Source organism: Ambystoma mexicanum, chromosome 1q, assembly GCF_040938575.1.
Source record: "Ambystoma mexicanum isolate Mex_15411 chromosome 1q, UKY_AmexF1_1, whole genome shotgun sequence".
NCBI lineage: Eukaryota > Metazoa > Chordata > Amphibia > Caudata > Ambystomatidae > Ambystoma > Ambystoma mexicanum.
Genome location: NC_090922.1, coordinates 833,329,354 through 833,342,606, shown reverse-complemented (window position 1 = coordinate 833,342,606; position 13,253 = coordinate 833,329,354). Strand labels below are relative to the sequence as shown.

Genomic DNA, 13,253 nt, shown 5'->3' with positions numbered 1-13,253 from the left:
GCAGCCTTCCTCTGGAAGGAATACGCTGATGCAGGGATAAGAACACATAACACCACCCATCTAATTTCCCTTTATGCAGATGACATGCTTCTATACATTAACCAGCCGTAAGTGAAACTGTTGCACCTATTAGATCTTATGGCAGAATTGGCCGAAATGTCAGGTATGTGTCAATAAAGACAAGTCCAGTTTGTTCCCCCTAGGGGCACTCGGAGAGCTGAGAGCAGAACAATTACCTGTATTGGGCCTGAAATTGACGTTTGACTCCTTTCGCTACCTGGGAATTAATAGACACCACGACCCAGTGACGTTGCACCGAAACACACTGGTGGCGCGCAAAAAGTTCATGACTTCCATGACGGGGATTACTGGGCAGAGCTGCACTGCTTAAAATGATAGTTCTCTCTGCCTATTACACCACTTCACCAACATACCCTACAATATACCCAAAGCATTTTTCCAACAACTAAATATGACCATCCGAGAATTCCTGTGGGGAGAGGGTAGGAACAAAGTAGCTCTAAGCACACTACAAAAAGAGTACGATCAAGGCGGGATAAAACGACCACATTTCGATTATACTACCTAGCAGGCCAATTAAAGTTTGTCACAAACTGGTTGGGAAACGAGCCCTCCCTAGATAAAATACTCGTACAACCCGCACTGCGCCAATAATACTTAAGAGATAAAATGGACAAGTAAGACCCCAAACCAGAAAACACTCTTACTTGTTAACTAGGCCTCGACCTGTGGCAGAGTTTGGAAGATCTTAAAAAACCACATACTCTTGCTCCATACATGCCCCCGGTGGGAGCCCTACGCACATTCCAAAGGCACTGGGAAACCAAATGATTTGCCTACATAGGCGACTTATGGAAGGAAGGACAATAGATTGAGTTCCAGGGGTTAATGGCAGACCATAATATACATGAAGGCCAATTTATGTTGTACAAAGGGCTAAATACGGGAGTCGGAACAAATGAAGTACTAGACACATGGTTCGATGTAGCGGAAGGAGGGCACACAGTGTCCAGACTATACGAATTGCTCCTGCACAATTATAACACCACGACATCACCTGCACACAACAGATGGGAGCACGAGCTGGGGAGAGATCTGACTGACCGAGTGGGGGAGGGACCTACTGTATATAAGAAAGGTCTACAGAAATGCCAGATTCCAACTGACACAATTGTATGCAACACAGAGAGAGCATACTTCACCCTGACTAGACTAACCAAAATGGGTAGCAAGACAGGGCGGACATGTCCAAGATGCGCTGCAGAAAATGCAAACATGCTACACATGTTTTGGTCATGCCCGGTGATCGGGAAATTCTGGGAGGAGATTAAAGCAAGAGCGGCCACATGTGGCATCCAACTACATGCGTGGCAGCCAGAATCCTACCTGTTGGGGCCATTTCCGAAAGGCAACAGACAATTAGCACACACAGCCAAAATGAAGGACCTAATGTGCATCCTGACGCAGCGCAGGATCGCGATGGCCTGGAAATCCAATACAGGTCTGAGAATAGAAGCGTGGTGGGCAGACCTAAGACGCTGGTCACTGGCTAAGTCGGCCATATGGCACAATGCACTGCAAAAGGGAATGCACGAAGGCGGTACGAGAATAGATGCTTGGAACACACTAGTACAAACAACGTTCACCCCCTCAACAGAGCCTTACCTGGAAAACCCCAGAGAAAGAGGTAAAGCCACTGGGACCCCCTGAACACTGCGCAGAGGCATGACTACCCTGTTTGCGTATAGCCGGGGATTACCCCCTCACTCGCGGGATGCACCTCCGGGACCAGCACAAGATAATGTACATATTGTATGAGGTACTGACCTGAAAGGTGCTCTGTGCTGCTGTATAATTCTGTACGATACATTCGCCTATTGCATGCAGGAGTGTCTCGTTTGGCAATTGTAGGAGCAATGGTGCATGTCTACCCAGCCGCTCTCACACGGCATTGCTGCCACGCCTGGAATGCTGCTGAGGGAGGCGAGTCAGATGGCGGAATCCTCTCTGCTGATAATTGGGAGATGAAGTGCCTGGACAATCATGATTTTTGAACCCGACTTTTATGAATTTGTTGAGTTTTAAATGTTTGTCTAGCATTTTAGGAAGCAGAATTCACTGGCTTGCATTTTATTGGTGGTTAAGGAGGAGCTTTGTGGATTGCACCCAGCGTTCACCTTTACCGTGTGGGTGGCTTAAAGTGGATTCCGGGTACTGCTGATTAATGCATTATGTAGAGACGAATAGATCAAGCTGATGCTGCAGAGCTTCCGGCTACCTGATGACATCTGTAAGACCACCCCAGCCCCTTTGTTTCAGAAATGACTGACTGAAGACTGCCCTAGCCTTCCATCAAGTAGAGACAGACCTGGTTGCAGGGGCGTAGCTAGGGGGTGGCTAAGGGGGCTATAGCCCCTGATCTTTTGGTTGTAGCCCCGGACAGAATCCCAGGAGCTAAAGCCAAAAGGCTAGCTAGCCCCCAGTCCCAACAGTTCCAACATCAGCGTAGCCCCGGTCTTTTCCAGACCTAGCAACTCCCCTGCCTGGTTGGAAAGGAGCATTTACTTCTATAGTTTTCTCAAATGTGATCCTCTTCATGCGGCATCATTTAGATTGACCCAATGTTTTCTACGATGCTGTAATGGGGGAGGCGGCTGCATAGGACCACCATTTGATGATAATGATCTCGAACCTTTTATGTCCTTGAAGCAATTTTAGAAACTGGAGGCCGCTGAAAGCCTTTTCAAATGCTTGCAGATTTGAAGTTGTACAACCTCTGCATTGAAAGCTGCTGCTCCTCCTCTACCGCCCCACACCATTCCAGAATTATTCTCCTCTTCACAGTAAACCTTCTAGTACACATTTTTTTTAGAAATTGTGTATCTGGCTTTGAGTCTGAAAACCCACAAGAGCCAATTTCTGTAGTGGCGTCATTTTGGAAATTCTATTTTATATTGATCATATGGAAACTTCAGATTTCTGCACGCCCCAGCCACCTCAGCTGGACCCTGAGCCCCGCACTCTGTCATAGTCGCTTCTCCTGCTGCAAATCTTCTGTGCATGTTTCTGACTTTGCGGCGTTCATCCCTTTTTCTTAGTTGTGTTGTATTTGGTCGGAGGATGTTTTATCGGTCATGATGATTTAGAAGTAATTGTGCTTGGGATAAATGAGGATGTGCTCTGTATTGTTTGGCCACCTTCAGGAACGTTCCCAAACCACCCACTTTTTTCTCTTGGACAAATAACATTTTAGAGTGTTGTCCTAATGTTGGGTTCCCATTCATTCCGAAATCTTTTTTCCTTGGAGTAGCTCACCCTCCGGGGGCTAATCCTCGAGTACAGTTTTCCTTGAAGGCATTTTGCAGAGCGCTCTTATAAAGTCACGAGGTTGGGTTTGGGTAAGTCGCTTAGGTTGAGGGATACAGTTAGGGAAGTAATTATAGGTTTAGGGATATCTTTAGGGTTGTAGAGGTGCTTGTGAGGATGGCAGGATGTTGCAGGAGTGTATGGGTGTTCCCTGTTCGAAGGTCAAAGGTGAAAGTGAAAAAAGGTTAGGATGGCAGTTCGTTCGTTGGTGGTGAGACTCCTCTGCGACAATAGGAAAGGCAGAAAAAAGATAAGTGCCCAAACCACTTGAATTGTTCTTTTAAAAAAACATTTAAAAAAACACTGCTTGGTAGGGGGGCTTGTTGAAAAATTTGAGGGAAGATTAACTTTTGTATTAAGTGCCAGCCTCTGACATGGGCCAAACCTCAATGGCGCAAGGTTTAATCCAGTCAGGGCTGATGAAGCCCTTCGATCTTCTGAGGTCAATACATCATTAAACGGAGTAACAATAAGCGCTATTAATATAGTGCTTCAAAGCACGAGGAATCTGGCATGAAGTGGTACTGAGAAAAAAACGATGTTTGAATTAGTCAACTTGACTTGAATAAAGGCTTTTGTGAATATTACATGGCCTGGGGTAGTGGCCGTGTAGTTATGGGTAAGTTGCTCAACCCATTTGAAGAGCATTTTTTGGGTGGCTTATAACTTCGCTTCCCCTGAACGAATCCTCACCAAACTTTGCAAAAACAAGTATATGGCCTGCTCTGAACCTTATTGGCACATTTGGTGAGGTTTCGTCAAGGGGGGGGGGGGCAAGGTTATAGGGGGTTCCCAAACATTTCGTTTTTTCCATAGACAGAATGGAAAAAAGAATTCCTCATGCCTACAGCCCAAACCGCTGGACGGATTTTCAACAACTTTGCGGCAGGAGCCGCGGCTTGGTCTCAAAAGCGTGCTTTTGTAAATTTGGTGTAAATCTGTCCAGTCGTTCTTTTTAAAACAACCAAAAAGTAGGTCCAAAAAAATAAGTGATATCTGGGTTCGGTCCGCGGACCCATTTCCCTGTTCGGTCCGCAGACAGGCATACGATTGATCTAGTGGGTGCCGGGATATCCCTAGTCATCGAATGTTCCTACTGATTGGATGGTGAAAAGCGTGAAGCGCGTCAGATTTTGGAAATGCCCGCCATGTTGGATTTACGGACAGCGGCCAGTGTCCGCGGACATCGCGGTAAAAACATATTTAAAAAACACATTGCAATTGGCAATCTTATCAAACAATCTCTGGGGAGGTAAGGGGTGATGAGGATGGGATGTGGCCACAAAAAGCCAAAACACAGGTGTTTTTCACCTAGAAAGTCTGCAAACACTGCGTATGTTTGGGGGCAGTACTATGATGTTTGCGAACACTTAATAGGCACTTAACTGTGCCTATTCCTACATTACATGGTTGTTGAAAAGCAGTTCTTGGATGGCTAATAACTTTGGCTTCAATGAAACTGCATGACATTTTGGACTTCTATTCTAGACCTCATTCTGAAAGGTTTTGCAAAGTTTGGTTGGAGGGGGCAACATTAGAGGGGGGGTCCCAAAATATTGTAAAGGCTTATAAATGTGGTGCCCTTTGACGAATCTGCACAAATGTTTGCAAAATGATTGTAAATCTAGATGTAAATGTTTTTGTAAAGTTTGGTGTGATTTTCTCAAAGGGGGGGTCTCAACATTTTAAGATGGCTTATAACTTTGTTGCCGTTTAACGAATGTGGACAAATGTTTTCAGAAAGATTATAGACCCAACCTTGAATGTTTTTGTAAAGTCTGAATGGATTTTGTCACGACGGGGGCTAAGTTATATAACTATTGTATGTACATACATTTTGACACTTTTGAAAAAATAAAACTTGGGCGTATTTCAAGCAAACTTGTGTAAGGAGCATTGGCAAGGTCCTGAAAGCATGGTTTTGCAAATGTGCCCTTGTTTTATTTTTTGACGAGTGTCACAATGTAGGTCCAAAAAATAGTGACATACCTTTGGTGACTGAGGTATAGCTTGTAGTCATGGGCAGTGGCCAGATTGTCCGGGTCATGTTATAAGGTCATGACCCAGACAGTGTGGCCATGACCACGAGGGACGGAAAATGGGGTTAAAGTGGCCATGTCCACCTGGGACGGCTATGTGGTAGTTATTCGAAAGTGGGATAGGTTTGAAAGGGAAAAAAATTGCTTGTGGTAATATGGTCATAGGGTTCTGTCTTCGCCTTCTGCAAGCTGCCACGTAAAGGGAAGAGGGGCTTTGTACGGAGCCCCGCCTTCACTTTTCATGGTGGCCATAGCACCTCAGATTCCTGCTTTGGGAACCAGGGGAACTAATGGCCTTTATCCCCCATTGCAGGGCCTGGAATGGAAGATAATGGAATGGGGCTCGATTCCAGGCCCCATCGCAGGGCCTGGAATCGAGGATAATGGTTCAGAGCCCTCTATTTATTTATAATACACTGGAGCCGGCAGGCATCAGGGCGCACACAGACACACTTCGCTTGGGCCGATAACTTGGGCTGCTGGGTGTTAGAGAGAATTCTCTGTAAAGGCTAATTTCCCAAACCTAGTGAGTCCCCCAGCAGCTTTGCTGGATTTTTGGGGTTTCTTTTTTTCTCCTGCTAAGAGTGAGACTCTTTTCCTCCCACTCTTAGACATGATTTGAGGTGTTCCTTTGACTTTGTATGTGTTTTATGGGCTATGGGGTCCTTTACCCCATAGGGCTTCATGTGTTTTTGGTATATGGGTTACACAGCACCCTCCGTGCCGTAACCCAGGGGTGTCGTAGCGACCCCCAAACATAGACTCCATACCCTGGGACTGACTACTGTCTCCCAGGGCATGTAAAGTCACCATTGGCTTTACTAGTTTCAAATTGTGAACAGAACCAGTACAAACCATCCTATTGTGGACGTACTGGTCGGGGCAATTTGATTGCCCCGGGGTCTGTTGTTCGAGGGGGCACTGTCCAGTCCCCCCCGACGAGTTTTGGCTGGTGGCAGTGGATACTACTTTTTATATTCGACTGCAAATATATTATATATATATATTTTCCCATTGTTCGAGGCTACCACTTTTTTCGAAATAGCCTCGAACATACTGCCGGTTTATTAAATTAATATAAATTCACTGGTTGGTATTTTTAGCCGAAACTTGGTTCCAAAATGGCGTTTGTGTTCGCTTCTGTGACTCCAACCCAAGTCGAGCCCTTTGTTCCACTTTTTGGCGGGCTTCTCGACAGAAGCCTCCAAAAGTGGTGCCACTCTGTCTGGGTACCACAGGGGGTGTCGGAGGGGGTTTAGGCACCCTGGACTGAGTTGCCTCGGCAACTCAAATCGCACTCTTGTGTGATTGGCCCAAGTGGTGAGCCACTCGGCTCACCACTTAGCATGTTTGAGTGACAGCTAGGCTGAATGAATGGGGGTTTTCTGCATAAAAGCAGGGCTTTGGGGACTGGAACTGCATAAGTAGCCACAGGACCTAAAGAATCTGAGGAGGGAGAAGCCGAGCCGACCTGCAACGACGACACCACTGGTGGAGCCCTGCTGAACCGTCTCACCACTTTTGCCGATGACAGGAGACCTCCAGTCCGGAGAGTCTTCTTCCTTTGACTGTTAGGGATAACCAGTTTGCCCGTCTTTTCGCCTTCCTGGACCATCTCGTGGCCACCTTGCCCATGCCAAGCACCCCGGCAACCGGAATGCCACGATTTACCACTACCGCGAAGAAAAGGGTGGTACCTTGTAACCGGGAAACTCCACGGCTGGTTTCTTCCCTGGCAGCGCAACGACCTTCAGCTTTCCTCCACGTTGAGACCTCCTCATCCTCTGGACGAAACACCGACTTGCAACCACTGCCAGGACCAACTGCCCCTGCTGGAGCGTTCTTCCCACTTTCAGGTACTGTGTCCCGCCTGGTTTCCCTTACGACAGATCGTTCGGTGTGACAGTAAATCCTCGACTTTCTAACCTGGGTTAGCCTGGGACCCGTTAACTAACTTTTCCTGACTTGATCTCAATCTATTGTGAACTTTCTACAAAGACTCTTTGGGCATAACCCCACTGTGTGATCCTGGACACATTTCGCTTGCTCTTTCTAAGAGTGGGCCTGGCATTTGAACTTCCTTGCTCTCCAGTAGACTTTGCCTAACCTGCCTCACTGTGGTTCTTTGAAAAGTATTGAAATTTGTGTGCTTTCATAACTCTGCCTTTTTCCCTACGTTTTAATAACTTATTAGAGTGCCATCTTATGTTTAGCGCTCACCTCTGTCTGAAAATAAGTGGTGTTTCTCATTAAGACTTGTCTAATAAGTAATTAGGGTTGTATATATATATAATAGTGAATGTGTGTTGAATTTACTTACCTCTTTGTGCTAGTGTAATTTACAAGTGTGTCTTTAAATAAATAATTATATACCTTTACACCAAAGCTCTGGTCAGTGTTTGCTTGTGCTACTGTATCTCTGTACCTATTGTGTATACTCTATGTACTGCCTAACTCATCTTGAGCGAAGTCTGACTGCTCAGCCACAGCTACCAGGTAAATCTGGGTGGTACAGACTGCTACCAATTGGGTTTACTGCCAACCACATGTAGTCCTAAATCTTTTGCAGTGGTCCCTAAGGGAACTGCACAGGTTTCTGCCTAACACCGGGCCGTTATCCCCCGTTCCAGACCCTGAAACGGGGGATGAATGCCACATTATTCCCATTAGCATAACACAAAATGCTAATGGAATGTTGGAAAAACATATTGAGTCTATGTACTTTACTGAGAAATGTAATGTAAAGTAGATTGAGCCTATAAGATTTTTTTTTTACTTCTATGTTCTAACTGTGAAAGGTGGTTGCTAAAGGAACCTTTCTTTTTGTTGTTTTTAAAAAAGAAAATGTTTGCAGGAGAGGTTTGAACGTAGGATGGGGAGGGAAATGAGGGAAGAGGCAACAAGCACTAATATGGAGGGGCAGGTGATCAGGGGAAGATGTTGTACGTGTGTTACTTTTAAGGTAGTGGGCAGTGTTTCTCATGCTCCTTGATTACAGCTTCAAACTTCGAAATTGCTTCCCCCTGCAGAGTGGTGTGTTGCAGTATATACAAAGGGCTGTTGTCTTTGAAAGATATGGATCAACAGCCTCTTTTATTGCTTGCAAGGTAGCTGGTGGGATTTTGTCCCATAGAAGAAGTAGCCAGTGTGGTTACAGTATTGGTTGAGGAAGATGATGTGGAAGAAGACAGGCTACTACTTGCTAAGGAAGGAACAATCTTTCTGAGAGCATTGCGGTGGTTGGATTTGGTGTGGCAGAACATGGAGGTTTTCCCGTAGGAATAATGTACATGTAGTCCGCGACTGAGTACAAATTTGCACTCCGTGCATTTCACTTTTGTAGCTTTAGCCTTTGATATATTCCCAACAGTGGTAAAGAACGGCCACGCCCATGATTCTCTCTGGGTGCTAGAGGTAGGCACTTACTCTGATATGATTATATCATGCTCGTACACAAGTGTTTCAGAGCGTGACAAGGCAAGGGAGGGAAACGGGGGAGACAAAACAGCAAGCTTACTAGGCCCAGTGACATTGAGAACGTGCAAGGGAAAGGGGAAAAGTGCATGGAAGGGGGAGAAGTGGAAAGTGCAGAGCAGAAGAGAACAGATAAATAATAAATAAAAACAAATATATAAAGGCAATAAACGGTGGTAGTGCAGCCAGCAAGTGGTAAGTGCTGTATTTAAAGCAGCAGTCTAGGTATGTCTGATAAGTGCAAAAAGGAAAGGAGTAGGGGACTATATTTGTACAGATACAGTCCCCAGTGCAAGGGGTGGCCCGGAGGGTGGCAGGGTGAGCAGGTACCTGGGCCCTGGGGACAGAGGGTGGCCAAGTGCAGAGTGCCGAGGGAGAAACCGATCAGCAGGGGAAAGGAGGGGGGCGAAGGCAGAGGCAAAGAGGAGGGTCTTAAGGTGCTTCCGGAACCAGAGATGGTTTTCCTCAAGTATCAGGGTTGCAAGGAGGCATTTCCAAAGGGAGGCCCCAGTCGAAGAGAGAGATCTACCCCCAGCTCGGTTTTTTGAAAAGTGACTGACTCTGAGGGAGTTGGAAGTAGGGGAGTGATGAGCTTGAGAGGGGAGGTATTTGCGGAGGGATAGTTGAAGGTATTTTGGACCCAGGCCCCAGAAAGCCTTGTGGACAATGCAGAGGGTTTTGAATTTAATCCTTGCATCCACTGGGAGCCAATGAAGGGATTTCGGAGCTGGAGAGATACGATCCCAGGGCTTGAGGCCAAGGACAAGTCTCGCAGTCCTGTTCTGGATTAGTTGTAGAGGGCGGAGAGTAGGGGCAGGTATATTTAGAAAGAGGCTGTTGCAGCAGTCTAACCTGGAGAGAATCAGAGCTTGGGAGACCATGAGCTTCTGTGGGAAGGAGAGGAAAGGCAGAGAACCTCGTAGGATGTGCAGTAGGAAGTTTCACTTTTTTGAGACATCTGAGATGTGGTCGGAGAAGGAAAGTGTGGAGTCAAAGATGACCCCTAGGTTCTTAGGTTCTACCTCATCTTCTTGGTTCTCTTCATTGTTTTTGGAAATACTGTGCTTTTTTTTGTTGTGTAAGTCCTTCAGCTGGTGGTGGTGGCTCTTGGGGAGGAGGAATGGCAATAACTGATGCCATTTTTAAGAAAAATAGCAGTTTTGCTAATATTCTTACAAGTATGTGCTTTGTACTAGATTGTTAATGGATAATGAGTAAGAATAGTTGTAGGAGCTGTGCAAGGGTACATTTTGAGCTTGAAAGTTCCTAGATAAGCAGAAAACGCAGTGCCGAATGAAGCAAGGACCCGAACGCGAAGTGCAAATGCGTTCATGGACACATTGTCATGCCGCGCGTGAGCGCATGGTCACATGGCACTGTTTGGAAGGTCCGCGACGATGTCAGATGTTTGCGGATGTCGACCGAAGCAAAAGCAGTGAAAAAGTGTTCAAAATTATGCTAGAAGGTGAAAAATGGCAGAGTTTTAATTGTAAGGTGAAACTTTGTAAATTGGACAAAAATGTAGTTATATTGGGGTAAGTATGATATTAGTAAGTTGTAGGAAAATAGCATGCACTGGTAAAAACCCATGAAATTCTCTGAAAAAAACTTTGTTAAAGGGACGTTATGGTTACAAGTAAAATTGAAATTCGCCAGTTATGGTAAGCTAAGCAACCACAGCTCGCGCCACCACTGTGCACTGCTAAGACTAACACCCAGGACATCAAAGATGACATCACTGATGACATCACATGTGAAATTGATTTTGATAAAGTCCCTACAAGGGGTTGTGTTTATAATTTTGGTAACAAGATGTCAGAGGTGATTGTGTAATGTTAAACATGTAATAACTAGCTAACAATTCAAGACTTACTACACACGTGTTAGTACAAACAATACATATGAAGACCCACAATGCATACACATCAGAGGCAAATGCATGGAAACTAAAGTAAGGAAGAAAGAAATGGTATCATCAGAAAATGTTAATAGCATTAAAGTTTATCTTCATGTGTACAAATGAATTGGGTGTTTGAGGCCTGCTTATTGCCCCATGTACATGCACCATTAGCTGAGACTAAACCATAAGGAAAGTACTTTAAGAACATATGATAAGGTTAACGTCTAGATACACAGCACCTTTTGAATTTTAATATTCTGACTGTCAGCAAACAAAACCACCTGGCCTAGATGTGTCAGTGAACAAAAACAAGTGGTCCAGATATGTTACGTCATTAGTGATGTATCAATGACATTTTTGATCTCATCTTTCTCCTGGGTGTTAGTTTTAGCAGTGCACGGTGGTGGCGCGCGTTATGGTTGCTTAGCTTAACATAACTGGCGAATTTCTGAGGTTTTTCGGTTTTACTTGTAACCATAACGCCCCTTTAACAACGTTTTTTAATTGAATTGCATAGCTTTTTATTAGTGCAACTTAACCATAACGTCCCTATTTGAAAAAGTTTTTTCATTGAATATATATATATATGCAAGGAAAAAAATACTATAAGAAACTGGTCAATTTTGATAAATATTTGAATTACGGTATTGTGGCTAAATTGTCATATGTTCTGCCTTGGAATGATGGTGCCTTTTTTGGGCTTGTTCGTGGGCTGTGTTTAGCGGTACTGATTGCCGTGGGTTGAGTGCACCTCTCCCTGTTAGTGCGCTTGCTGGTTTCACAGTGCAGAGTGCTGTTGGGTCCAATATTCCATGGGGTGTAGTGCTGCCTCTGGTTTTTGTTCTCGGAGTGTGCTTGCTTGTTTTTGCGGCCCGGAGTCTCATGACCTCCCATTGCGCATCGCTGACTGCTCATGTTCTCTTTTACAGTACTTCCCTGGACGGCCCCATGTGATGAACCTGCTCCAGGCCCTGAACTCCTGGCTACAGAATGTGGCGGAACCTCGCATTTCCTACAGCGACTTCGAGAACGTACTGAACAACAAAAAGAGTGTAGGTTCTTGACCTGGATCCAACAGTCTCCTCTACCTCACCTTTTATTTCCTGTTGTCCTATCTCTTCACTTGTGTCTGCTTTTCCTCTAGCCATTCACTGCCGTTAGCCTTAATTTGCGGTTGCGCTTTGTTTGCACTTTTCTCCAGAGTTGTTTTCTCTTACCTTGTGCACTTTTCTCCTTTCCATTCTCTGCTTTTCTTGATCTTTTTAGTTTCCCACCTGTGGAGGCTGGTGGTGAAATTTGAAGGGGGCTTGTTGGAGTGTAAATACTTGCCCACTAACAAGCGCGACCCACTGAGTTAAGCAAGGGCTCCCACATCTACTCACCTCCCCTCCCTGATCCGATCCTTAGCAGCGAGGGTGGAGAGGTCACTTGAAAATAATGGGTCAAAATGATGCGTTTACAGTGTGATTACTGGCTGCAGTCTGATAACCCAGTAGGGTTTATGGCTTTCCTGGAGGGCTATTGGAAAACCCGCAGATGCGGCATGTGCCACAGCACACTTATTTCTTACGCTATTGGGAAATTTTCTTTTTTTTTGTGTTTGATTCAAAATAGAAACTTTACAATTTTATAACACATTTTTGTTTGTTTAAAAAGAAGAAAACATATAACAGTATAAATTCTCAATTCATTACATATTAAAAAGACAACAGAATATAAAATTACTTCAATTTACATTAATTCATTTTGTGCAGAAATCGCTTTCATTATCACCTTTAAAAAATTAGTCAGATTGATAAGTAACTTACAACTGTTCCCCCACATACACCTATTCCATAGGGTTAGTTTGGAGAATTCGGTATCAGAATACAAGTAGCTTCTTAGATGTCTATTTCTTACTTCATCAAAGTGTTTACAATAGATTACCAAATGTTTCAGTGATTCAATGACACCATATATTTGACAAAATCTGCAATCTGCACCTTGTGTATCAAACTTCACACCTTTATAAACCCAGCTCTGAATTCGCTCAAAAGTAGGAAATTGGTTCAAACGGAACCGCATATATAAATTCCTTTCTAAAAAATTAGGAAATTGGAACAAATACCTGGGTAAAACCCCCATTTTCCTTCTAAATGGCGCATATTCTTTATACATCTTAAAATTACCAATTTGGTCAGATTGCCGACACCAAGCCAAGAGTTGGAATTTACGTTTGTTTGCAGGTAGACACTGTAGAAAATCTTCTTTAGAAATATTTGTAATTTCTAGAATGTCATCCATTTTCTTAGTAAAGTTATCTAATTCCAGTAAGGAACCATGTTCTTTTATTTGACCAAGATCACCACAGAGTGAGTTCCTAGGTGGATCTAACATCTTTCTATAGTTGTTCAAACGTCTCCAATTCCACTTAGCAGACAATGGCAACAATCCTATTTCATGGAGAATAATTG

The 13,253-nt window shown here is 44.4% G+C and overlaps 1 protein-coding gene across 1 annotated transcript in view; it reads left to right on the top strand.

Moving 5' to 3' along the window:
- The window catches only part of QSOX1 (quiescin sulfhydryl oxidase 1), a 735,474-nt gene that overhangs the window by 635,055 nt on the left and 87,166 nt on the right, over positions 1–13,253 (top strand). The window contains exon 9 of the mRNA XM_069641454.1: positions 11,730–11,852. Coding sequence (XP_069497555.1) covers positions 11,730–11,852 — 123 coding nt within the window. The remainder of the gene's footprint in view (positions 1–11,729; positions 11,853–13,253) is intronic.